The sequence below is a fragment of the Panthera uncia genome (assembly GCF_023721935.1).
Source record: "Panthera uncia isolate 11264 chromosome C1 unlocalized genomic scaffold, Puncia_PCG_1.0 HiC_scaffold_3, whole genome shotgun sequence".
Taxonomy (NCBI): Eukaryota; Metazoa; Chordata; class Mammalia; order Carnivora; family Felidae; genus Panthera; species Panthera uncia.
In genome coordinates, this window is record NW_026057584.1 from 26,830,264 (window position 1) to 26,857,692 (window position 27,429).

Consider the following 27,429-nt stretch of genomic DNA (forward strand, 5'->3'; position numbering starts at 1 on the left):
TGTCACACAACTATTTATATCATGTTTGCTACTCATGCTGTAAGAGAAAACATGGAGTTCTGTGAAAGTGTTAAACATCTGCCAAAGCCTCTCTAGGGAGTAAAGAAATCATATTTAGATTGAGTCTTAAAGGAAGAGGAATTGGTTAAGTGAAGATAGATGGAAGAACGATGCAGACAGATGGAATAACATACTCCAAATCTCAGAGCTAAGGGGAAGTTTGAAAGTCTAAAAAAAGGTTGAAGTTTAGTCACTGAGGTGTGGGTAGCAGTATAATGTCACACTAGAGAACTGGACAGCAGCCAAATGATGCGCAGGGCTTGAGGGGTACCTCAAGGATTTTGAATTTTATCTTGATAGCAATGGATAGCATTAAAAGAATTCAAGAGTAGAAGTGTCATGGTTTGTTTTTTTATTTTTACTCTGTATGTTCTATATTGGATGGTGGCAAGATTGAATCACAGGAGGTGAATCAGTGGGCTAATGAAGTACTCCAGGCACAGGGAAATGAGTGGCTTGAATGATGGTGGTGGCCTTGGAGATACACGGAAGTAAGAAGATTCAAGTATTTTTATATAAACTTTTTATCCGCTTTCCTTATCTCACAAATTTAATCACCATTCATGCAACTGCTCAAGCCAAAATCTTCAGTTATGCTTGACTCCTTTCTTTTTCTCACTCCCCAAATCCAGTCATGTCAGCTTTACCCTGTAAATGAATCCCAGTTTCAGTCTCATCTCAGCCTTTCCACCTATACTACTACCACCTTGACCAAGGCATATACTATCTCACCTGGGCCATTGCAACAGTCTCCTAACTAGTCTCTGGGTCCACTTTTGCCTCCCAAGTCTATTTTCCATGAACTCTCTGAAATTACCTTTAAAACATGCAATTTGGTTAATGTCACTCCACTGTTCCAACAACTCCAGTGTTTTTTCATCACTCCTGGAACAGAGCCAAACTTCCTAACATGGCCTTTTGGCTCCCATGTGATCAGACCCCTCACAACCTCTCTGACCTGCATTGTACCCTCTTGCTCAGTGCTACTGCCAGTTCACACTGCCTTATTGATGTTCCCAAAACATGCTGAGTTTATTACCATTTCAGAACCTTTGGATGTGCTCCTTCTGCCTACATTGCTCTTCTCAGATCTTCCTGAGATTGTCTCTTTTATATCATTCAAGTCTCAATGAAAAAGAACCCACCTCTCATCCTTTTACTTTGCTTTTGTTTCATAGTCTTAAAGAAGTCTACAAGTAATTTTACTCAATTACTCTTTTATCTGTCTACCTTTATTTATTTTTAATTTTATTTTTTTAACGTTTATTTATTTTTGAGACAGAGAGAGACAGAGCATGAATGGGGGAGGGTCAGAGAGAGAAGGAGACACAGAATCCGAAGCAGGCTCCAGGCTCTGCGCTGTTAGCACAGAGCCCAACATGGGGCTCGAACTCACAGACCGCGAGATCATGACCTGAACCAAAGTCAGAACCTCAACCGACTGAGCCACCCAGGCGCCCCATTATCTGTCTACCTTTAAAGAAAGTCAGCTCTTTAAGGACAAAACTTTGATGCTGCTACAACCTATGTCTAACATACACTTACAAGATATGGATTGGAAGAACAAATACTGTTGAAATACCCGTATCACCCAAGCAAATCTACAAATGTAATGCAATATCTACCAAAATGCTAACACCATTTTTCACAGAACTAGAAAAAATAATCCTAAAATTTCTATGGAAAAACAAAAGACCCTAACTAGCAAAGCAGTCATGAAAAAGAACAAAGCTGGGGTATCACAATCCCAGATTTCAAGATATCCTTCCAAGCTATAGTAATACAAACAATATGGTAGTGGCACAAAAATAAATAAATAGATCAACAGAACAAAATAGCTCAGAAATAAACCCATGCTTACATGGTTAATTAGTCTATGATGAAAGGCAAGAATATACAATGGGGAAAAGACAGTCTCTTTAACAAATGTTGCAGGGAAAACTGATATCTACATGCAAAAGAATGAAACTGGACCACTTCCTTACACCATACACAAAAAAAATCTCAAAATGGATTAGGAACCTAAATGTGAGACCTGAAGTCATGAAATTCCTAGAAGAAAACATAGGCAGTAATTTCTCTGACACTGGCCATCACAACATTTGTGAAGATGTCTCCTGAGGCAATGGAAGCAAAAGCAAAATTTAACTGTTGGGACTTCACCAAAGTAAAAGGGTTTTATACAGAGAAGGAAGCCATTAGCAAAGCAAAAAGGCAACCTACTGAATGGAAGAAGACATATGCAAATGATATAGACAATAAAGCGTTAATATCCAAAATGTATAAAGAATGTATACAATTCAATACCCCCCAAAACCTAATCTGATTAAAAATGAGCAAAGTATCTATATAGACACATTTTCCAAAGAAGACATACAGATAGCTAATAAACACATGAAAAGATGCCCAACATCACTCACCGTAAGGGAAATGAAAATTAAAACCACAATGAGAAATCACTTTACATTTGTCTGAATGGCTAAAGTGAAAAAGAAAAGAAATAACAAGTGTTGACAAGGATGTAGGGGAAAAAAGAGCCCTTGTGCTCTGTTGGTGGGAATGCAGATTGGTATAGCCATTGTGGAAAACAGTATGAAGGTTCCTCAAAAAATTAAAAATAGAATTACAGGGATCCAGTAATTCCATATCGAGTATTTAACCCAAAGAAAATGAAAACACTAATTTGAAAAGATACGTGCATCCCTATGTCTATTGCAGCATTATTTACAATAGCCAAGACATGGAAGCAACCCAAGTGTCCCTCCATAGATGGATGAATGAATAAAGAAGATGTGGCATATATATACAATGGAATATTAGCTATGAAGAATAATGAAATCTTGCCACTTGGAACAACATGAATGGACCTAGAAGGTATAATGCTAAGTGAAATAAGTCAGAGAAAGACAAATACCATATAGGATTTCACATTTCACACATATTTGGAATTTAAGAAACAAAACAAATGAACAAAGAAAAAAAAGACCAAAAAAACTAAACTCTTAAATACAGATAACTGGTAGTTGCCAGAGGGGAGGTGGTAGGGGAGGGATGAAATAGGTGAAGGGGATTAAGAGTACATTTATCTTGAGCATTGAGAAATGTATAGAATTGTTGAATCATTATATTGTATACTTAAAATGAAGTCTGTAACCAAAGCAACTACCTTTTCCCTAAATCTGATTTAATTATGCCCTTGACAACTTTGTTAGTGAGTTATTGTTGTTATCAAATAAAATGGAAGCCTTGGGGTATGTGTGTGTGTGTGTGTGTGTGTGTGTGTGTGTGTGTGAGAGAGAGAGATTCATAATAGCGACTTTTGAATAAGTGGAAAATTAATACGGGAAGCGTCTCTACATCTTTAAAAGGACTGTGGTAAACACACTTAGGAGAGCCGCTCCTGATTCCCATCTGATGGTTGTCACACCCTCTATAATCCTCTTCTCCTGAGTGTAGGTAGATCTGTGCCTTTCTTATAACCAACAGAATATCAGAAAGGTGATGAGATGTCATGCCTGTGATTATGTTATATTATAAAGTTTCTGTAGTCGTAGGCTGTAATTAGAATTTCTCTGCCCTGTTGTAAGGTAACTATGGAGAGGGCCACATGGCAGTGGACTGTGGGCAGCATCTAGAAGTTGAGAGTAGGCCCCAGACAATTGTCAACAGGAAAACAGGAAGCTCAATCTTCGGCCAAGAACCTGAGGCAGCTTGTATATGATCTTTCCCTGGTTGAACCTGTGATGACACCACAGTCAATCCTGACATCTGGATTTTAGCCTGGTCAGACCCGAGAGCAGAGAACCCAGCTAAATTGCATTTATATTTCTGACATACAGAAATAGTGAAATAATAAATGTAAGTTGTTTTAAGCCAGTAAATTGTTGTAATTTGTTACACAGCAGTAGAAAACTAATATAAGAACCATAGTCAGAAATTACAGAAAAGCAAACTTTGGTCAAATATAAGAAGGACATGACACTAAATAGAGCTATCTAAAAACGAAATGAACTTCATTCAAGAGTACAAAATTCCTCATTGCTGAAAGTGTTCAGGTGGTGAAAATGTTGTCAGGATGGAGTTGGTTATCTTCACAGGGCTCTTCCACAGAAAAAATGATATGATTTTAGGGGCGCCTGGGTGGCTCAGTCATTTAAGTGTCCAACTGATGATTTCTGCTCAGGTCATGATCTCACTGTTTATGGGTTTGAGCCCAACCCCTGCTTGGGATTCTCTCTCTCTCTCTCTCTCTCTCTCTCTCTGTCCCTTCCCACTCTCTCTCTCAAAATAAATAAGTAAAGAAAAAAATTATATGATTTTAAGTACCCATTATCACTAATGACCTAGTACAGTAAATCCTATGAAAAAATACAATCTCTGCTTACACAACTAATGTTACTGTCACATTCATATTCTCAACCAGCAAAAGATCATTCAACTAGGACACTTGCCTATTTTAAAGTCCAAAATAAAGACACAAAGATAAACTCTTTGCATATTATTTTTTAAAAGCACAATATAGTAGTATTTGGGTTAAAAAGCAATTATATTCATATAACTTCATGCTTTCAACAATTCTAAGAAATCTTTAAAAAATGCTATGCCCATGTAGCCTGGTTCTGGTGCCAGAAGGAGGTAGATCATTTAAAAATTACCAAATGAAAAGGTAAGATAAAACTGAAAGGAAATATCTGTGGATAAGTCCATGGATGAAAGGACTTGCATCCAGAATATATTAAAAAACTCCTACAATTCAATCATAAGGAGATGAACAACCCAGTTAACATGTGGGCAAGAGGGTTGAATAGACATTTCACCACAAAAGATATTCAAATAGCTAATAAGCACCTTCACACAATTAGTCATTAGGGAAAATATGAACTAAAATCACAATCAGATCTCACTTTACACCCACTAGGATGGCTACAGGAAAAGAGACAGTGCTGCCAAGGATATAGAGAAACAATGATCCCTCATGCGTTTCGGATGGGGACGTAAAATGGTGCAGCCATTTTGGAAAAGAGTTTGGCAGTTTCTTAAAAAATTAAACATAAATTTGCCATACCACCCAGCCATTTTACACCTAGGTATCTACTTAGGATACCAGAACTGAAAACATATGCCTGCCCAAAAACTTGTATGTAACTGTTCATAGCAACATTATTCATAATAAACAAAAAGTCAAAACAACCCAAGTATTCATCTACTGGTATATAACTCAAATGTGATATATCCATACAATAGAATACTATTTAGCAGTAAAAAGGAGGGAACAACTTGTACATGCTGTAATGTAGATAAACCTCTACAGTATTATGCTAAGTGAGAGAAGCCAGATGTAGAAGATCATATATGGTATAACTCAATGTATTTGAAAATTCCATTAAATTTCAACTATATAGACAGAAGATACATTAAGTGATTATCTGCAGCAGGGCGATCATCTGGGAGAGACTGAAATGGGTATAAGGGATATTTTTGGGTGATAGAAATGTTCTGAAATTGGATTCTGGGAGTAGCTGCACAGTTCTATAAATCTGCTAAAAGTCATTAAATTGTATACTTCAAATAAGTGAATTTTATGGCATGTAAATTACACGTCAAGTTCGAGTGTAGAGATACACAGTCTCAGGGACTCCTGGCAGTTAAGTGTGGTTTCTAGTTGGGTTCAAAGCAAACCTCATAAATTCAGTCTTCCACCATTTCAATGGAGAACAAGAAGAAGTGGCTTAATGTTTGTCTCAAGGGAAGGCATTTTTAAGCAAATTTACCACACACACAAGCTAAGGAGGATGGTGTTGTAGCCTTTACAAAGAACAGCCTTTTCAATTCTCTATGCATACTTTAAAAGTATCCATTTTAATACAAGGATCAGATAAAGTATTTTTACACATTAAATTAGCGGATCTTGTCACATCCTTGCAGCATGGTATTTGATAGCATAATTTGAGGTTCTGCATTTAAATATTTAAAATATAATCTAATTCAGACATCTCATTATCAGATGTCTGCCCACTTCCACCCAAGTTTGTTTAAATGAGAATAATTCATAGCACATTTCTGGAATTATTAATCTAATTATACTATGACCAAGAATACACATATCATGCACTGACACTTACTAAGGAACAGAGACCATGCAAGTAGCTAAATACGTATATCTAACTTTGAGTGACCAGGGAAATATTTTTGCCCCGAACATTGCAATCATGTACCTGGAATGTGATGGGCCTCTTTCCTGGGAAGTTTGGGAGGACAGGCTTCCATCAAAGGAGTTTCCACGGTGGCAGCCTGAAATGGTGGCCTTGGGAGAGATGGGATCTGACTGGAATGTTTCACAGACCACCTGGAATCCCTTCGGGAGGGGGAGATAGCAGATTAGTTCTTCTTTTTATTTTTTCTTTAGGTATATCCTTTAGAATTAGCTATCATATGACATACATTGTTTTTTAAAATAGAAAATTTTTCTTTGTAACACAGCTAACTACAATGTCATAGACCAAGGGACTTTGCCTTCATTTAAGAGGGAATGGAAACACTTCTAGAGAACAATGTATACCATTTTAAGCATTCAGGTGAGTACTTTCATATATGTTATTTCATTTTGCCCTTGATTCTTTTCTTTTTAACTTTTATATCCAGTAGCTGCCGGGGAAGAGTTATAAACCAAAAACTCATCAAAGATATGCCAATACTGAGATGAACTGAATAGTACCGTCACTCATTAAAGGAAGATGTTATACATTTTTCCAATTGGATACGATGATCTTTTTTCTGATTTGTTATGCACAAGTTCAGTCATTTTCTTACAGAGTAGTTTGTTTTAATTACATTTAGTTAATAAATGTAACTCTGCTCAGGAAATATGACATTATCTTTCCATAGGTGTTACAGATGAAATTCTTCACTCAAGTGTAAAGACCCTCAGCTTATCATAGTACTTTAGTCCTTATAATTTCCATCTTCATATGTAAAATAAGAAAGCACTGTCCAGTAATGATGCATAGAGGGACCAATACGGCTAAAAATTTCATAAAATAAGTCTTCCGAACTAGATCGAAAACTCCCTTAGCATGAGTATGCTATGTTTGCCTCATGTTAGGCAATTTGAGAGATAAAAAGTATTGCATAAACCTGAACCTTGAAATCAAGAACTTATGGTTAAATTTTAAGACAAATGAGTGTAGATTAGAGTAGCATGTCCAACAGAAATGTAATACAAGCTACAAAACATGAGACACACACCTAAGATTAGAAATATTAGAAAATGAAATAGGTGAGATTAATTTTAACAATTATTCTGTGTAACCCCAAATTATCACTTCAACATGTAATTGCTATAAAAATTATCATCAAGATGTTTACATTTTTCCCCTCCTAAGTTGTCAAAGTTCAGTTGTACATTTGATACTTACAATACATCTCAGTTCAGACCAGCCTTATTTCTTTTTTTTTTTAATGTTTATTTCTGAGAGAGAGAGAGAGAGAGAGCGAGCACGAGTGCATGAGTGGGGAGGGGCAGAGAGAGAGGGAGACTCAGAATCTGAAGCAGGCTCCCGGCTCCGAGCTGTCAGCACAGAGCCCAATCCGGGGCTCGAACCCACAAACTGTGAGATCATGACCTGAGATGAAGTCTGACTCTTAACCGACTGAGCCACCCAGGTGCCCCCAGACTAGCCTTATTTCAAGTATTCAGTAGCCACATGGGCCTAGTGGCTACCATATTGGGCAGTGCAGATTTAGAATAATTAGACGGGAGTTCATGGGGGAGTTGAAATCTTAATTGGTCCTTAAAAGAAAGATAAAATGTAGACAGGCAATGAGGAGGAAAGATAACATTCCACTTAGAGGAAACAATCTGAGCAAAGACCCAGAGGCTAAAGAAGCATGCTCTGTATATTGGAAGCAGGGCTTAAATAACTGAAGGTGTAAACAAAGTCACTTAAGAAAAATGTTGCCAGGTGGTAGAAGGCACGGAGAGGCAGGGAGAGGAGTTTGGTCTTGAAGTGATGGAAAAAAAAATCCACTAGAGGTTTCTAGGGAACAAGGATATAAAGAAAGAATGGCACCTTGCATATAATAAGCCTCTGTGGAATAAGTTAATAAATAAATGATGCATTAGGAAGATTAGTCAGGCATTATTAAGTGGTATTTATGTGAAGCAGGAGAGGCTAAAGGTAGAAAAATCCAATTAGGTGGTTCCAGCTGCAATCTAGTTTTGAGGACCTGGATTTAGAGGGCAGTGGCGGGCGTAGAGAATAAAGAGCACATCTGAGCCACATTACAAGATAAAACGACGTGACTCAGCAAGAAATCAAATTGAGAGGACTAAGGAGTACAAAACAGATATATTTTGTTGTATCTAAGATGTCAGCAGTTATAAGATACACCATTTTTTTATGTGCAATTAAGAAGGAAAAAAAAAAACTCCGTTAGCTAAACTAGGACACTTTCCAGTGAGGACTTTCTCTAATATACTTATTACAAGCACTATCTTAGACTTATTTAGGTGTAGCTTTTGATTATACATCCATTCTGTGTATATGTAAAAAGGAAGATATAAGTGAAATAAATTGATGTAGGTATTCTTGAAATTTCTAAGTTTCAACTCAAGGGGGAGAGGGGAAAATGCGTGATGGGCATTGCGGAGGGCACTTGCTGGGATGAGCAGTGGGTGTCGTATGTAAGCGATGAACCATGGGAATCTACCCCCAAAACCAAAAGCACACTGTACACACTTTTTGTTATCTAACTTGACAATAGATTATTTAAAAAAAATTTTTTAATTAAAAAATTTTAAAAATTCCACTCAGAGTTTTTGACACATGTCTTTCTATAGAGTAACTTCCTCTGTGTCAAAAATGTTATTTCTTAAACGAGTGCTCCACTATTCCCTCTGACATATTTTTCTAAGCCACTAATCCCAATTCTACAAATTTAAATGCCAGAAATGACAAATTCATGCTGTACAAGAATGACAACCATATTAGTACCATTACCAGGCAGGGAGATTTTAAGAAGTCAACATAATCAAACACATCTGATTTCACGTACGTTAAAAGTAAAAAAAATGTGTATATATATATATATATATATATATATATACATACATACATATATATATTAGAATAGATAAAATAGAGCATATAAATCACAGTGTCTATATTTAGCAATAGTTCAGTAAACATTAGCTATAATAGGACTCCAAAATTTCCAGTTTTGAGGCTAAAAAGGATGATGACACTGCTAACAGTAATGCATCAGTTAGAAAGAGGATCCAATGTTCATGGAAAGCAGCAAATTGTATCTTGCACATGTTGGACTGGAAATGAAGACAGGTCATCTAAAACCACACTAAGCTAATGGCAGTAGTCATAGCTATGTGGCTTCAAACCACCCTGGCCTTCATTTCTTTCTTTTCCAAATCAAAGAATGCTTGAAAATTTTTCACTGAATTATAGTCTTTTTTTATTACATATATTGTTTTTATGTGGATTCGTCTTGATTTTTCATGAAATTTTATATTACCTAAGGGATAGGACTATACATTATGCCTCCTTTCTACTTTCTCCCTCCTCCCCACCTGCTGCAGCATTATCTTACCTATATTACGATTGCCTAAAAAATATTAGAAGATTTTGATACTTTATGTGGGATGAATAATGATAACTAACATTTATTGAATGTCACATGTTAGCTATTGAGACAAAGCACTGCTAATTACACTTTAACCATTGAGATAGAACACCCCTGATTATTCACTAGGCATGGAGATAAAGCACTGCTGATTACACTTGCCACAAAGATAAAGTACCAGTCATGCATTGTCTTGTTTCAGGCTTCCCACACTGGGAAAGTGCATAAAATTATTTTCCATACTTGACAGATAGTAAAGTTGAGACTTCTTAAAGTTTTATATTCAGGAGTAGGAGCTTGATCTGAAACCAAGTAGTATTATTCTAGAACTCATGTCTTATCTTTCACACTACACCACATCCAGGGAATGACCACCTCATTTCTTCCTAGGATCACAATAAACTCACCTCTTGATGGCTTGGGTCTTGATTTGGTGATTCACAGGTTTGACTTTGACTGTTGATAGGAGAGCTTCTCTTAGCTGCAAAGATGGAAGAAATATCATCGCAAAATTTATAAGATTACAATATGCTCATTTTATTAAATAATTTCTCAAAAAATAATTTTTACATATCATTGTCATTCTGAAAGAAGATATTTAGTAGCATATATTATAAAAGAAATCAAATAACCAATTAAAAAAATCTTAGTATTGCTAGGTTATCATAACAATGTAGATTTCTTCATCTATTCACTCTGACTCAAAAGGCTATTGGTGCTAAAAAGTTGTCAATACTAAATTTAATAGTGGTTAACATCTATATGGTACCAAATATCTGCCATGTCCTTTTTAAGTCACTTTACAGGGGTGACTGGGTGGATCAGTCAGTTAAGCATCCAACTCTTGATTTCGGCTCAGATCATAACCTCATAGTTTGTGAGGTTGAGCCCCGCACTGGGCTCTGTGCTGATGGTGCAGAACCTGCTTGGGATTCTCTCTCTCCCTCTCTCTCTCTCTGCCTCTCCCTGCTCTCTTTCTCTTTTATTTTTTAAAAACTAAAGAACTTTACATATACAGCGCTCCTCTCTTATCTGCAGGGGGTCTTTTCCAAGTGGATGCCTGAAACTGCAGATACTCCTGAACCCTACATATACTGTTTCCTATACATGCATACCTATGATGAAGTTTAATTTATAAATTACACAGAGTAAGAGATTAACAACAATCACTAACAATAAAATAGAACAATTCTAACAATATACTGTCATAAAAGTTATGTAAATGTGGTCTCTTTCTCTTTTAAAGTACTTTATTGTACCATATTCACCCTTCTTAGAATGATGTAAAATGCCTACATGAGGAGATGAAGTGAGGCGAATGATGTAGCCATTGTGACATAGTGTTAGGCTACTACTGACCTTCTGACGGTTTGTCAGGAGGAGCGAATCATCTGTTTTTGGACCATGGGTAATTGAGACTGCAGAAAGTAAAACCACAGATAAGGGGGGAACTACTGTCTCAACTCATTTAACCTTTACAATAACCCAATAATAACATATGGAAAATTATTAGATTCATTTTACAGATAAAGACACTAAGGCACAAGAAGTTGAACTTGCCCAAGATCATCTGGCCTTTACATGAAGTTTCCAGCCTAGGCTGTCTGGCTCCAGGTTGCGCTTTTATGACCACCTTAAGCTTGCCTTACGGCAAAAGTCAAATCAGTTACATTTTTCCTGAGGATTGGGAACAGTAGGAAGTGACGATGGCCATGCTGTATTGGAATTGTGAACAAAACAGATGCCGAGAAAGTGATTTACCAAGGTCACAAAACAAGAGACCTAGGGAATGTCATCCACCCACGTGTCGTTGCTTTTTCTTCTAGCCACGTGTCTGAGCTGGGTTTAATCTCACCTCAGATGCTGGGCACCATTTCACATCCACAGGCATCAGGCAGAGGGGAAAAGAACCCACTTTGAATATCATCCCAAGGCAAAAGGATGTTGGAGTGAACAGCCCCAGTGATTCATGAGGGACACTATTTCCTAACAGTTTTTAATACATCTGTTAAATGATAGTTTATGTATTAATGAGAGAGAGAGAATGACCTAAATGTAAAGTGACCTCTTAATTCATAAGGAAAGTGATAGGACTTAACAAATATGAAAAAAATCCTTAATCAGCATAATGATATGGCTTTTTCAGTAATAGTTTTGTTTTACTGTAGCATATTTTATTTTCCTTTGTCTTATTTCTATTGTTTTCAGTTTTTTAATATTGTACATCTGTCTTCACTCTCAGATTGTTTTAATTTTGTGAAATTAACCTCATTCTATCCAGGGAATCTAAGTAGATCACTTCTGGCTATGACATCTTTAGGTCCTTGCTATTTGAATGTTATGACAGACTGTTACTCTTGAATTTATAATTTATTTCACTAGTTAATGTATTGTTCACATATTAATTCTGGAATTAGTCTACTTTCACTATATGAAAAATTGTATCTTTTGTGTGAATTACTATAAGCAAACATGATTTGTCACTATGAGCATGTTACCATCTTTTGTTCAGAAAATCCTTTAACATACTATGTACCTTGCAAAGGTATGTTACTTGATAGGGGGAAAGTATGTAAAAACTTGTTTATGGCTTCCTTCCCCTTACAAAGCTTTTTTACATGTGTAATATTCCATTGTCTGTAGAAAAACCTTGGAAGTAAGCAAATGATGTATATATATCATGCCTCTATATATTTACCACACAATTTATCTCTTTCTAAATGTTATTATTGATGCCAAAATTTTGGTTGGGAATAGAAGGATTGAATTTATAAAGCACTCACTATAAAATGGGTACTTTATGTGGATTCTTATTTACTCCACACTATGAGGCCATATAAGGTGGTATTATTATCTCCATTTTAAAGAACTAGAAACACTCAGAGAGGTTAGGTTACATACATAGTAAGTGATACATCTGGAGTGAAGCCTGAGCTTTCCAGGCACTTTTCAAGCTATCATTTATTACTCTTTCTACAATTCACCAATAAAATTATTTCATTAGACAATTCCTGTAGTGAAATGCTTTGATAGCAAATAAGCACTAAGGTAAGATTGTTAAGGATCTATGACTCTGTCTACTATAATGATTATGAAGATATAATAATAATAATAGCTTATTTACTTACTATGTGCCTGGCATTCTTCTAAGCAATTTTATATATAATTAATTCACTTATTCTTCATAACAACCCTGAATGTTGTAGCAACATTATATTTTAACTCTTGTTTTACACATGAGAAAACTGAAATATAAGAAGTTTAAATGACTTATCCAAAGCCACACAACTCAGTAGCATGTGCCCCTGGTTTAGAGTTTCTCATCATATGTAAATGAGCCCTGTGCCCAGGGCATTTACATAATAACTTTCTAGAGAAATTTTCTTCCTCTTGGTTTTCTTCCTTCCTTTCTTCCTTCCTTCCTTCCTTCCTTTTGTTCTTTCTTTCTTTCTTTCTTTCTTTCTTCTTTCCCTTTCTTAGAATTTAAATCCAAGTTAGTTAACATATAGTGTAATAATAATTTCAGGAACAGAATGAAGTGACTCATCACTTACATATACTACCCAGTGCTCATCCCAACAAGTGTCCCCCATAAGGCCCTTCACTCCTTTACCCCATACCCCCACCCAACACCCCATCAGCAACCCTCAGTTTGTTCTCTGTATTTAAGAGTTTCTTATGGTTTATCTCCTTCTCTGTTTTTATATTAGTTTTGCTTTCCTTCCCTTATGTTCATCTGTTTTGTATCTTAAATTCCAGATATGAATGAAATCCTATGATATTTGACTTTCTCTGACTGACTTATTTCACTTAGCATAATACACTCCAGTTCCATCTACGTTGCTGAAAATGGCAAGATTTCATTCTTCTTGATCGCCAAATAATATTCCATTACACACACACACACACACACACACACACACACCACATCTTCTTTATCCGTTCATCAGTTGGTAGACATTTGGGCTCTTTTGTTTTGTTTTGTTTTATGTTTATTTATTTATTTTGAGAGAGAGGGAGAGAAGTGGGGAAGGACAGACAGAGAGTGAAAGAGGAAATCAATCTTAAGCAGGCTCCATGCTGTCAGCCCAGAGCCTGATGCAGGGCTCAAACTCATGAACAGTGAGATCATTGCCTCAGCCAAAATCTAGAGTCAGTTGCTTAACGGACTGAGCCATCCAGGTACCTCATTCCTCTTGGTTCCTTAAGGGCAAATCATTTCATCACCCTTACTCCTGCATATGAGGGAGTCTGCTAAGACCATCCCACTGGGCATCCAAATTACGAACCTGTAATGATGTTCCTGATGGGTTTCACCAGTGCTGTGAAGCCAGAGACTTCGGGCTGTCTGTGCTCCCACATGGGCTGCCATATAACAAGCCCGCTGGCCAGTCGGAACGTAAGGTCCGATTCCTGGGGAAAGAGAAGATCTATGTCCAATAACTGGCTTGTAAGACCTGGTTGAAAGGACCAGTCATTGCAATGATTAATATCATTCACAAGATTATTGTCAAGGTACGTTGGGTTGATCTTCTAGACCTTCTTCCATCACTCAGATGAGTGTTTCTAGGGTAAACCAATAGCCCTGTTATCATCACAATTACTATGGAAACCACAGTGGTGTGCTTTTGGCAACATTAATAATTAAAATGCAGCTTTGGGCAAATCATGAAACACAATTACTGTTTTGTGTTAGCAGTGATCAAGGCCTGTTTATTTTAAGAGTCTCGACAGATCTCTTGTGGTTATTGTTGTTATTCCTCTTAAGTATTTAATTGTCCTTCTCTTTCCCTCTTAAATCAATATTCTCAGATATTGGCTATTTTGACTTGTTAATTCTCCAATCCATCTCTTGTTTTTGCATTTCATATAACCAGGAACATATATTTAGGCCCTTCTAGTATATTGTTTTGTTATGTTGTTTCTCAACAATCTTTAATCCCTGGAGGGCAGGGATCTATCAGATATCCTCCCTCTTCCATAGCACCCGGCATCATCACAGTGCTTAATACAGTATTAGAAACTAGGTGCACAATAGGAGCTCAGTAAGTACTTGCTGAGTTGCACAGACCTCACAACTCATACTCATTCAGTCTATCTACAACTTAAGCTCTCTTCCAAGGAGCACATTTTCTGCTTCATTGTTACATCATTTAAAATGCAATCTCATATTATGTAAATAAAAATATATTACATTCTGAAATTACATTTTAAACAACTCAGCCACTGACTGGAATTAAAATAAAAAGTTAAAAAAAATAAATTAACAACCCAGTCTCTCAAAAAAACATAGAGATGGAATCAGAGCATGTTATCACAAATTAATGAACACAACCAAGACCTAGAGATTCACTTAGGGCAGTGATTTGCAACCCTAGCTTGCATATTATAATCATCTAGGCAGCTTTGGAGGCCCAGGTGTCACTTCCTCCCCTGCCCAGACCAATTAAATTAGAATCACTCAGTTCTCAGCTGACTTTCATGTGTAGCCATGGTTGAAGACCAATGATCTAGAAGGATAAGATGTAGGAAGAAATTGTAAAAAATAAATAAATAAATAAAAAATAAATAAATAAAATAAAAGGAAAGTCATCCTGAAAATGGTGAATCACCGTGGCTCAGTGTCAAAGGAAACTTCAGCTAGAAAGGTTGATAAAATCCACACATTGATACAGAAAGGCCTCTTCTGTAAGCTATAGACTAGGATCCTGGCACTACAGCAGTGCCCACAATGGGAAAGCATCTAGAACTCCCTATAGAGGTATTAGGAAAAGCATGTAAAGCACTTGGCCAAATTCAGTCAACATTCATTCTACAAATATTTGTAGACCACCTACTGCATACCTGCTACTATTCTAAGTTCTGGGCTAGAACAGTGAACAATGCATACAAAAATTCCTGCTCTCCTGGTGCAAAAGAGAAGAAAAGCAGGCAAAGGGATGTGTCAGGCAAGGTGTTGATATTTTAGACAGCATGGCCAGGAAAGCCCTTATTGTGAAAGCAGCTTTAAGTAAAAGGATCTGAATGGAATGAAGGAACTGCCAAGTAGATAATTTCAGAAAAAAACATTCCATGAGAAGGAATCAGTAAGTACAAAGGTCCTAAATATGCCTCGTGTGTTGAGAAACAGCCAGGAGACTCTGTGTCTAGAGTCAGGTAAATGGCAGAAGAGTAGAAGAAAAAGAAAATAAGGTCAAAGAAGTCATTGAGTTCCAAATAATACAGGGCCTGATAGGTCATACTAAGAGCTTCAGCAGTTACTAAGATGGGGAACCACTGGAGGGTTCTCAGTAGTGGTATGACATTACTGGATGTACGTTTGATACGATTACTGAGGCTATTAAGAATAGTTTGAGAAAGGGTAAGGGTGGAAAGAGAGTCTGTTTAGGAAGGGTAGAAGATGATTAGAGGAGGGTGTTGGTAGGGGGCAAAATGAGAATGGTAGATTCTGGATACATTTTGAAAATATAGTCTACAGAACTGACTGGAAGTGGAAGGTGAGAGAAAGAGGTGTCAAAGATTTTTGGCTTTGACAAAGATAGGCAAGATGAAGAAATAGCAGGTTGGGGGATATCGGGAGCCTAGTTTCAGACATGTTAAATTTGAGATACCTGTTAGACATTCAACTAGAGATACTGAATAAGCAGCTTGACAGGAGGGTCTGAAGTTAAGGGAACCTAGTATTATGTGTGGTGTTAGATCCAGCAAGCAGGGGATTAAACGTAAGCAAAGCTTATCTGATTTGTCTCCAGAAATGCAGGAAGTCAAATCTCAATTGACCTGGTTTTTATACCTTTGGAACTCCATCCTTTTCCATGTTCCTCATAAGTAATCTTGGCACAAATAAAACTCTAGTGGACACTACATCAGAAGGTAAGTCCTCTTATACTGAAACACTGGCCTTTAACATTGTCTCAATTGATTCACTCACTGATAGTTACTGTCATTATTTTATCTGATATATTTCCAACTAGATTGTATATTTATGGAGACACATTGAGATTTCCTTCTGTACATTTCTCCTTGAGCATCAATACATACTTGTTGATTAATGGAGCATAGTTTACATTCCAAAAATAGCACCAATTAAATCTAATCATTCTTCAGACTTGAACACTTGCAAAATGTATGGCCTCCTCTTATGTTGCTATGTTCCTTTGTAAGTCCTTTTAAATTGGCTGAATGCATAAATTCTGGGACTCTAATTTTTCTTCTGGAGTCCCCATTTGTGGGTCATCTAATGCTATGAATACACATATGGCCAGAAAGTTGATAGCTGGAAAAGACAGTATCATTCAAACAGCTGTGGGCATGTAGTCTAGTAAGGTCCTTAGAAAAACCAGAAGACATAGACACCGGCAGAGTCAAAATCCCCACATTTCAGATGCATTTCTTACTTTCACTGAAAGCCTGTTCCATGATAGCATGAAACTATTCTAAATATGCTTACTAGTAGTTTAGAGAAATCGAATTTAAAAATTATTCTTATCTTAAATTTCATTTTAAAGTTGTTTACTTCACACATACAGATTTTATAAAAACCTCCTTAAGGGCTTGGATTTTGTTTTATTCACTGCTGAATAAAGCACTCTTAAGAGTGCCTATCAAAGAGTAGGCACTCAACAAATATTTATTGGAGGCATAATTGAATATGATCAGATCATGACATCCCATTTAAATTCCTTAGTTGTAATAAATACTCAGCATTTTTCACTAATAAAATTAAATCTAGCTGAAAATAATATATTTGACAGAATTTTTATTTTTATTTATTTCTTTTTTTTTCTTTTTTTTTAAGTGTTTATTTATTTTTGAGACAGAGAGAGACAGAGCATGAATGGGGGAGGGTCAGAGAGAGGGAGACACAGAATCTGAAACAGGCTCCAGGCTCCGAGCTGTCAGCACAGAGCCCGACGCGACAGAATTTTTAGATTATTGGTTTCATGTAATATATTTGAGGAAGTTATAAATTAAAATCACAGAATCAATGTACAGAAATCTGTTGCATTTCTATATACTGGTAACGAAGCAACAGAAACATAAGTTAAGATAATAATCTCATTTACAATTGCACCCAAAATAATAAAGTATCTAGGAATAAACTTAAGCAAAGAAGTGAAAATCTTGTACCCTGAAAACTATAAAACACTGATGAAAGAAAATGAAGATGATACCAAAAAATGGAAAGACATTCCATGCTTACAGATTGGAAGAATAAATACTATTAAAATGTCTATATTACCCAAAGCAATCTACACATTTAATGCAATCTCTGCAAAATATCAATAGCATTTTTCACAGAACTGGAACAAACAAAATTGGTCCTAAAATTTGTATGGGACCACAGAAGACACTGAATAGCCAAAGCAACCTTGAAAAGATTGAAAAAGAAAAAGAAAAAACAAAACTGGAGGCATCGCAATTCCAGGCTTCAAGTTATACTACAAAGCTATAGCATTCAAACTGGCACAAAAATAGAGACACAGATCAATGGAACAGTATAGAAAACCCAGAAAGAAACCCACAATTATATGGTCAATTAATCTTTGACAAAGGAGGAAAGAATATGCAATGAGAATAAGACAGTCTCTTCAACAAATGGCATTGGGAAAACTAGAGAGCTACATGCAAAGGAATGAAACTGGACCACTTTCTTACATATACACAAAAATAAACCCAAAATGGATTAATGACCAAAATGGATTAAAGATCTGAAAGTCCTAGAAGAGAGCACAAGCAGCAATTTCTCTGACATCAGGCATAGCAACATTTTTCTAGACATGTCTCCTGAGGCAAGAGAAATAAAAGCAAAAACAAACTATTGGGACTACATCAAAATAAAAAGCTTCTACACAGTGAAGGAAACAACCAACAAACTAAAAGGTCACCTACTGAGTGGGAGAAGATATTTGCAAATAACATATCCAATAAAGGGTTAGTATCCAAAAATATAAAGAACTTATTAAACTCAACACCCATAAAATAAGCAATCTAATTAAAAAGTAGGCAGAAGACATAAGCAGACATTTCTCCAAAGACATCCAGATGGTCAACAGACACATGAAAAGATGCTCAACATCACTAATCATCAGGGAAATGCAAATCAAGACTACAGTGAGATGTCACTTCACACTTGCCAGAATGGTTAAAATAAAAAGCACAAGAAATAAGTGTTGGAGAGGATGTGGATGAAAAGGAACCTTCTTACACTATTGGTAAATATGCAAACTGGTGCAGCTGCTGTGGAAAACGTATGGAGGTTGCTTAAAAAGTTAAAAATAGAACTACCCTATGACCCAGTAATTGTACTACTGGGTATTTACCCCAAAGATACAAAATACTAATTCAAAGGGATACATGCACCCCTATATTTTTGCAGAATTATTTACAAATTTACAATAGCCAGGTTATGGAAGCAGCCCAAGTGTCCATCAATAGATGAAGGGATAAAGAAGATGTGATATATACAGTGGAATATTATTCAGCCATAAAAGAGAATAAAATCTTACCATGTGCTATGACATGGGTGGAGCCAGAGAATATAACGCTAAGTGAAATAAGTAAGAGAAAGGCAAATTCCCTATGATTTCACACATATGTGTAATTTAAGAAACAAAACAAATGAGCAAAGGAAAAAAAAAAGAGAGAGAGATAAACCAAGAAACCGACTCTTAACTGTAGAGAACAAACTGATGGTTACCAGAGGGAAGGTGGGTGGGGGAAGAGGTGAAATAGGTGATGGGGATTAAGGAGTACACTTGTTGTGATGAGTATTGAGTGATGTATGGAATTGTTGAATCACTATATTGTATACCCGAAACCTATGTAACAGTGTATGTTAACCATACTAGAATTAAATAAAAACTTAATTAAAATAATAGAAAAATGTGCATTGAGTTGATTATACACTGTCTTACAAAAGGATGAGTCATTTATATTAGATTTATTTGCTGATTAATGAATTAATGCACCCAATAAATATTGATTAGATACCTACAAAATTGCGATACTCTGTTAGCTATTCAGAGTACAGTGATAACTCCCCACCCTCAAACCATTGAGATTCTAATGGGAGAGATTGACACATAAAGAAATAATGATAATAAATTAAAAATAAAAATAAAAATCTGTGTAGAATATTATAACGATAGAGGAAGAGAGGGATGGATCTTAAATGAAATTGGGAAGGATATGTAGGAGTTTTCTAGGCAGAAGAGAAGGGCATGAGAACATTCTAGGGTGTAGCACCAGGATGAGAATAGGCCTGGGAAAAAAGCATGTTATGTTCTTGGGGAGACTCCAAACAGTTGGAGCTCATAGACAGAAGTATACAGGCAGGTCACGGAGGGCCCAGTTACCAGACTAAAGAGCTGGAGTTTCACTGGCTGTAGGATAAGAAATTAACAAATTATTTTAAGCATGTCGGTGACTTGGTCAGATCTACATAGATTGCTTTAGTGTTGAAGTTGGATTTTATGAGACAAGCCAGAAAACTGTGAATCCAGTTAGAAAGTGACCTCAATTGGATTTCAGCCTCCCCCACTTCCTGCAGCACCATGTCCTATAAAAGCCTTAACCTACAACACTGTCTGTATAAGTGCTGACTGGCTACTTGAGGGAGTAAAGTCAAGAAAAGGACTGACACGTGGGGCAGCACACAGGGGTTGGGGACTACAACTTTGTAGAAACACCAGTCTGGATGATTGTGTGGTTTTCCCCCAGAGGAGCATGCAGGTATCTGGGGGCAGGGATAGAAAAAGTGGATTTTAGTCATGACCTGGGGTTGGAATTTTGAAGGGCGAATGCAAAGGAAGGATAGGGAAAAGGGACATTAATGGTGCTGGTGAGGAGCAGTTCACATGGGTGCACAATGGCTAGGAAAGTAGGGACAGACAGGGTCTGATAACCAGCAGGGAAATGAAAGACCTAAGGTAGTGATTTTCAATCAGGGGCAATTCTCACCCCCTGCGCACCCACTGGGGACATTTGGCAATGTAAGGAGTCATTTGTGGCTGTCGCAACTCAGAGGGAGGAGGTGCTACTGGCATCTGGTGACTAGGGGCCAGAAATGCTACTGATATCCTACACTGCACAGGATGATGTCTTACAAGAAAGAATTACCTGGAACCAAATGCTAACAATGCCAAGGCTGGGAAACCCTGATCCAGGGCCTGTACATTTCCTAAATATGTTTTAAAAAGCAAACACCTCACTCAGAAGGAAAAGGCCTTATGGAGAATTTATTGACTTATTAATATTTTTTATTCCCTATAGCATCTGGAATAATATTTCCTTCATAGCAATAATAAAATGATGAAATAATAATATGCTAGTAATGACAGCTAATAATAATTGTTTATTATGATTTAATCGCTGTACAGTGTTTTATATGCCTCATCTTATTCCCTCATAAATGCTCCAATTACTTTCTTATAAATACCCCAGGCCATAAGTAAAACTTGAGGGTTTTGAGTCAGAAACTATCCAGAAGTCTCCCCTGAAAGAGGATCTGGCTCCCTTCCTGCTAATAATACAAAATACTAATGGCAAGAAAATGCCGAGCACTAAAAGCAACTAACCATGTGTTAATGCCTTTTCGTGTGTAATGTGGAGCACTGTCGTAGGTTTAATCACGAGGCCCCATAAAACTATTCTTACTCGGGAAAACGGAGGCTTCAAGAAGCCGATTGCTCAAAGTCGTACAGTAGGAAGCAACAAGCACTGGATTCAAATGCGGGCTTGGACTTGGACTCTCAGCCTTGTCTTCAGATAACATCGCAGCCACTCCTGTCACTTCTACACTTGCACATTTTTTAGTCCAGGGGCTATTTCTCCACAGATAGTCACCGCTATGGGCTATCAGTTTTTCAAGAAGCCTTCTTTCCTGTCTTCTCCATTTTAAGGACTATGTACCTACATATAATTGCTACTCTTGACACCTGGATCAGCTTCTGATAATAAGTTGGGTCTACTCAGTGAGTCAGTTGTTAAATATTTATTGGGTACCTCATTTTTAGACACTGGAAATACAGTGTGACCTGGATGGGCAGTGTCCCTTTGCTCAAGAACTCTGTTCTAGGAGGGTGATGGGCAAGAAACATGAAAACAACCACAGAAAATAATTTCAGGTACTGATAAGTACTAAGAGGGAAAAAAAAGTACAGTCATGTGCTAATGACACTAAGGTAGCCAGGAAAATTCGTTTTCAAGTGATGACATGTGAGTTGTGAGTGAATTGATATGAAGGTCACGGCCATATGAAAATTTAGGGGATGAGGGGGAGGGTAAATGTTTCCAACAGAAGGAAAAACCAGTGCCGGACTCGAAAGCAAGAATGAGTTTGAGGGTGAGCCTCAAGTGAGCTCAGAGGTTAGTGAATGAGAAAAAGGCTATTGATATGGAGGGAGATGAGGCTGAGAAGGTGGGCAGGGGCCTAGACCTGCAGGTCCCATAGGCCAGGGGATGGTCTCAATTACAGTAATGCTTTTTAGTAAATGTACCCATCATAAAAGACTTTTTAAAATGGAAAGCCAATGTTTTTAAAGCAGCAATTTAATTTGATTTTACAACATTTAAAATTTTTAGTATGTCTCATGGGAAATGTGGCCAGTGCATGCAAAGCAGTTTGGGAAGTTACAGGTAATTTCAGTTCTACTCCTAGCAGCAATTGGACAGAGTCAAGTGAAAGTGAATTTTAACTAAAACTAAAATGAGTGAAGACTCACTAGTTCATTCTCCTTATAGTGATTGTTAGTGGTCTCACAATCACCTACATATACATACACACACACACACACACACACACACACACACACAACTTGGAACACCCATTCATCAGGATCCTAATATTCTATTAAAGAACATTTGAGTGTATTATTTTCTTCCTAACTCTTAACATAGCCCTCAGATGGAATTTATTCATCCACAGAAATAACAAATAGATCTTGATTTCTCTCCATGTGTTGGAAACGTACTGTGTCTTCACATATATTCACCTTGTGTTAGAGATATCCACAACTGTGTGCAATGGAGGATCTGAGACGTTAAGTAATATCACCAAGATCACACAGCTAGAGAGTGGTGGCATAGTAATTTCAAATGATAATCTTTCAGATCCAAGGGATACTTGTATATAATTGTATTTTAATACAATTGGTTTCCATGTAATCCTATGTTTTGGATTTTATGCTTTAAGAAATATTTTGAAAAGCAATTCTCACCTTGTATCACACTGTCAAAAAATCCATAGTATCTAAAGCACTTAAAACTTCTGCTCTAGATCTGCATTATAATAGAGATGGCTACAAGGTGCTGTAGAGAACAAAGGAGATAGTGACTAAGTCTACATGGGGAGTTTCAGAGGAACAACTTCATGGAAATGATAACACTGAAGTTAAGCTTTGAGGAATCATGAGAAGAACAGAGGAAGGAAAGAGAGCAGAGTGAACAGCAAGGGCATATTCAGGGAATGGCTCCCAGAGCTGGGTCATGACGATACCAGTAGGGACGAGCAAATGACAAATTAAAAAAGAAACTGAAGTTTTGGATCATGCTTGACTTGATATGCCATGTTTAATATTTGGACATTATCTTGGGACAGAAGGACTGAAGATTTTAAAGTAGATAAATGATATGCAAAGAATTGTGTTTTTGAAATAATGTCCAGTGGTTTGATATAAAAATAAAGCTCTCCATGTCTTGGCTTGCTATGAGATCGTATCAAGACCTGGTCAACCAAATATGGAAATATGGAAGCCTCATCTGAAGCCCACCTCACATCTATCCACCCTCTGCCTCATACTAGCCCCTGCTTACCTTGATCCTGTGTACCAGAGGAGCAAACAGAAACACAAAGAGCTCCACGGTAGCCATGGAGTTCTGGAAGATCTTCCTTCGGTTGTTCTCTTCTTCATCATTGGAGCTGCTTTGGCAAGGCTGCCCGGGGGAACCCTGGTTTTCTACCTGGTGGATGAAAGCACTGCTGCTGCCACCCCAGCTGGAGCCATGGTCTGTGCCCCCAAACCGCTCACTGTTGCAGTCCTGGGGGGCCTCCAGGAGCATCCAGTGCAGGGTGTGAAGGAGCTTTGTTTCAGCAACACCGAGTTTATCCTGGTGGCCTGCACGGGGACAACCACAGAGCCGAGTTAAGACCAACTCTGCCACCAGAACAATTGATATCCACTTTGGGTCTGGGAAGAACATCCTTGCTTTGCTCTGTGGCTTGATCTCCTGGGAGACACTGGCGTTTCTCTGTACTTCTTACAACCACTGCTGGAAGGGTTCATTCTTGTTTTGGGGCTTTCTAACTGGTTAAAATCCCTACAGAATAATATACTGTCATAGGAATATCTCATGTCTTCAGTCATATATATATGTTATATATATATCATCTCCCCAAATAGGCAGCATAGTGGTTAAGAACATCGGGTCTGAAGGGTCTGAAGATAACGATTACTCTACTTTAGACAGTGTGATCAAGAAATGCCTCTATAAAGGTAACATTTGAGCAGAAACCCAAATTAGGGCAAAGAACTGGATGGAAAAGAGCATGTCGAGAATGTATGCGAACATGGGGTGGATGTTAGGACATATTACCATGTTAGAAAAGCAATCTGTAAAATAATCTAAAAAAGAGGAAGAAATTTTACGCACACGCATGCACATACACTCAGTACTACAAAGTGCAAGGGGTCACTTTGGGAGTTGAGAGGGTAAAGGAGACAAATCTGATTGGGACTCGTCTTGGATGGGTGATAGTCTTTAGCTTCCCTATAATCTTCTAATGCGTAAAAGGAAAATATATTCACATATATTGGAAAATAATTAAAAATGTTAAGGCAAGAGTGACAGTTTCTTTGTTGGTAAGATGGAGATCATGGTGGTATCAATGGGAGGGGGCTTTTGTGAGGATTTAATGAGATCACTTGTGGGAAAATAGTAGGTGCCCCGTAAATGTCGTTACCATGAGTGTAGATGGTCAGAGGTCATGAAGAAGCAATGCAGAAGAACCAACCTAACTTGTTCCTGTTCGAAAGCAGGGTTGCAGTGCAGTGGAGGACGTGAGGCAAAGCAGCTTGTACCAGCTCCCATCTGGAAATGCTCTGGATGGCTTCAGAGAGGGCTGGAGAAAGGCCGTGCAGTTTATTCTCTACCAACACTCGTTCAAAGGACTGTAGATACCAAAAAAGAAGAAAAAAACATGTAAAATAAGGAATTAGAGATCCTGATTGCTGAGAAAATGGACACCAAGGTACTACAAGATGCAAATCAATGCAAATCAATGGATGAGATATTTGAGGGTACACTCACACAGCATTTCATAGTATATGTTGACATATAATGGTTCCGTGAGAATTTCTTTTTACCCATTTTAGGTTTTTGATTTAAAATACATGACTTGAATTATTAAATGATTTTTCTTTCCACCAAAATAAGCTTCCTCTTAAAAAAAAAAAGCGCAACAACACATTTAACTCATGAAATTCTTGGAAGTAATATTTTATAAAATGCTGCTGAGGTATCCAAAGGGTCTGTGACAACTGCAGAACAAAGTAAAATGTCTTTTCTGAAAGTGTTTTGAGGGCAGAATTTATGTCAATTTTCAACAAGCATTAACTAAGATACAGTTCTTTCAAGAAATCTGATTTTGAGGCCCCTGAATTATTCCATGTCCCTAGCGACAACCTGGCACAAGACATTCCTTACCTAATGCCTGTCATTGTAAAAATACTTAATATATCCGTTGAATAAACAAAGAAAGGGAGGGAGAGAAGAAAAAGAAGGGAAATATGCCATAAGTTTTGCTCATTTATTAAATCTTCTGTCTAGTCCAAGGATACTTCCAGAAAGTGAAGCATCCCAGAATAAATGTGGCCTACTCAGTTTCTGTTGTGCTTGTTGTTTGGATGAGGAGGACATCATTATAAGACGTTAAGGAAAGTAGAGCTACCAAATATTAAAATAAATTTAATAAATATTCGACTTGTATGAACTGAACCTGATTGCTGCTTCATGCCACAAGTGATCAAGAAAATTGTGGAGGTGTGCTCTAGAGTGATCATAATACAAGTTCCAAGTATTCAAGCTGTATTATTGACATTATTAGGATGCCAGAGAAAAAGACACAGCTTAATGGAGAGATTCTTCAAAGAAATCTAATTACTTTTTGACTCAAAAAAGGAAAATAAGGAGTAAAAGAAGAGATACCGTCTTTTTTAAAAAAAAAACTAAATAAAGACAGATCCAAATGCTTTTAAATTCTTCAGCTCTGAGGTATCTAAGTATTCATTAAGTAAAGGGTGAGTATGTTGGGAATCAAAAGATTATAAAGAATTTACACAGTCTTGTTGAAAACATTTTAGAGGATGAGTTGTATTTTATAATAGCAGAGCACTCTGGGTACTTAATGTTACTTTCTTCTTAAATGTTACTAATATAAGTTTTTTATTATTTTTTCAACCCTGAACATCATTTTTTATACTTTTATTTGTTTACGTGACTTAGTTATTTTATATCGTATGACTATATTAAAAATGTCAGACATATCTTTGCCAAGAACAGGGAAAAGTTAGGATTATTTTAAGCTAGTATAATTGTAAGCGTGATCTATGGAAGGCCCAGAGGTTTTTTAAGTGTCAAATTACCCTACCTTGAGCTAAGTACAACAACAAATTTCATTAAAAGGTCCTTATTAGAAATTTATATTTTAAAAATATCCTTGTGGCAACTTTGAAGTGCAGGTGATACAACAAAACAAATTCCCACTTGAGTGTGTGTACCTGTATGTTTAACTCTCTAGTTGGCTTTCATCATTTAAAAAAAATTTTTTTTATTTATTTTTGAGAGAGATAGAGAGTGGGAGTGAGGGAGGGGCAGAGAGAGAGAGGGAGAGAGAGAACCCCAAGCAGGCTCCACACCGTCAGCACAGAGCCTGATGCGGGGCTTGATCTCATGAACTGTGAGATCGTGACCTGAGTCGAAATCAAGAGCCGAATGCTTAACCAACAGAGCCACTCAGCACCCTGGATTTCATCATTTTAAAATCCCTAACACATTTCAGAACTCCTTACTATGTAGTCATCTATGTAGTTATTGGCAAATATTCAGGGCAATGTCCAAATGGGTAGGTTTCCACTTTTAGGTTTTAATATATGAAATGTGAAGACCTTTATTTGAGCTCCAAATTTTAATGAAACCCGTGAAAACTTCACTTGAATTTTGCTTCATGATTTCATGGCTTTTGTTTTCAATTTGTGAAGTGGGAAATTTCAGAGATACGGGATTCCCTTAGAATCTCAGGACAAGTGCACTCTATAGAGTATAAATACTGGTAGCATTACTTTCATAATTATTTTACAGTATCTATTTTCAGACTTACACCAAACATACAAGACATAAAGGTTCAGAATTGCACATTACTTTGTTTGAGTAGTTCATAGGTACTCATCTCATTAGCTTCCACTAGAACAGTCTCTATTTTGTTAAGGATTGGACTTCTTATACTTGCCCTGCAAGGCCCTTCACCACTTGGTTTTCTGTAATCTCTCCACCTTTTCTTCTCCTCCTCTACCCCTATCCACTCTGGGCTAAGGTCCTTTAGATGTACTGTTCCCCTCTGTTCTCTCCTTACTCATTCCTCCCCCCCCTTTTTTTTTTTTTTCACATCTTTGTCTAAGAGTCACATTAGCAGGTGACCTTACCTATCCACTGCTCTAAACATGGAATCCACCTCCT

At 37.1% G+C, this 27,429-nt stretch overlaps 1 protein-coding gene across 3 annotated transcripts in view; it reads right to left on the bottom strand.

Annotated features, from left to right (window-relative positions):
• Positions 1–27,429, bottom strand: part of UNC80 (unc-80 homolog, NALCN channel complex subunit) — a 224,490-nt gene that overhangs the window by 195,634 nt on the left and 1,427 nt on the right. For all 3 annotated transcript variants that reach the window (XM_049615007.1, XM_049615005.1, XM_049615006.1), the window contains exons 3-7: positions 24,710–24,866; positions 23,512–23,813; positions 13,986–14,109; positions 10,104–10,177; positions 6,276–6,415 (exon numbers count right to left, since the gene is read on the bottom strand). In XM_049615007.1, the coding sequence (XP_049470964.1) occupies positions 6,276–6,415; positions 10,104–10,177; positions 13,986–14,109; positions 23,512–23,813; positions 24,710–24,866 (797 nt within the window). The remainder of the gene's footprint in view (positions 1–6,275; positions 6,416–10,103; positions 10,178–13,985; positions 14,110–23,511; positions 23,814–24,709; positions 24,867–27,429) is intronic.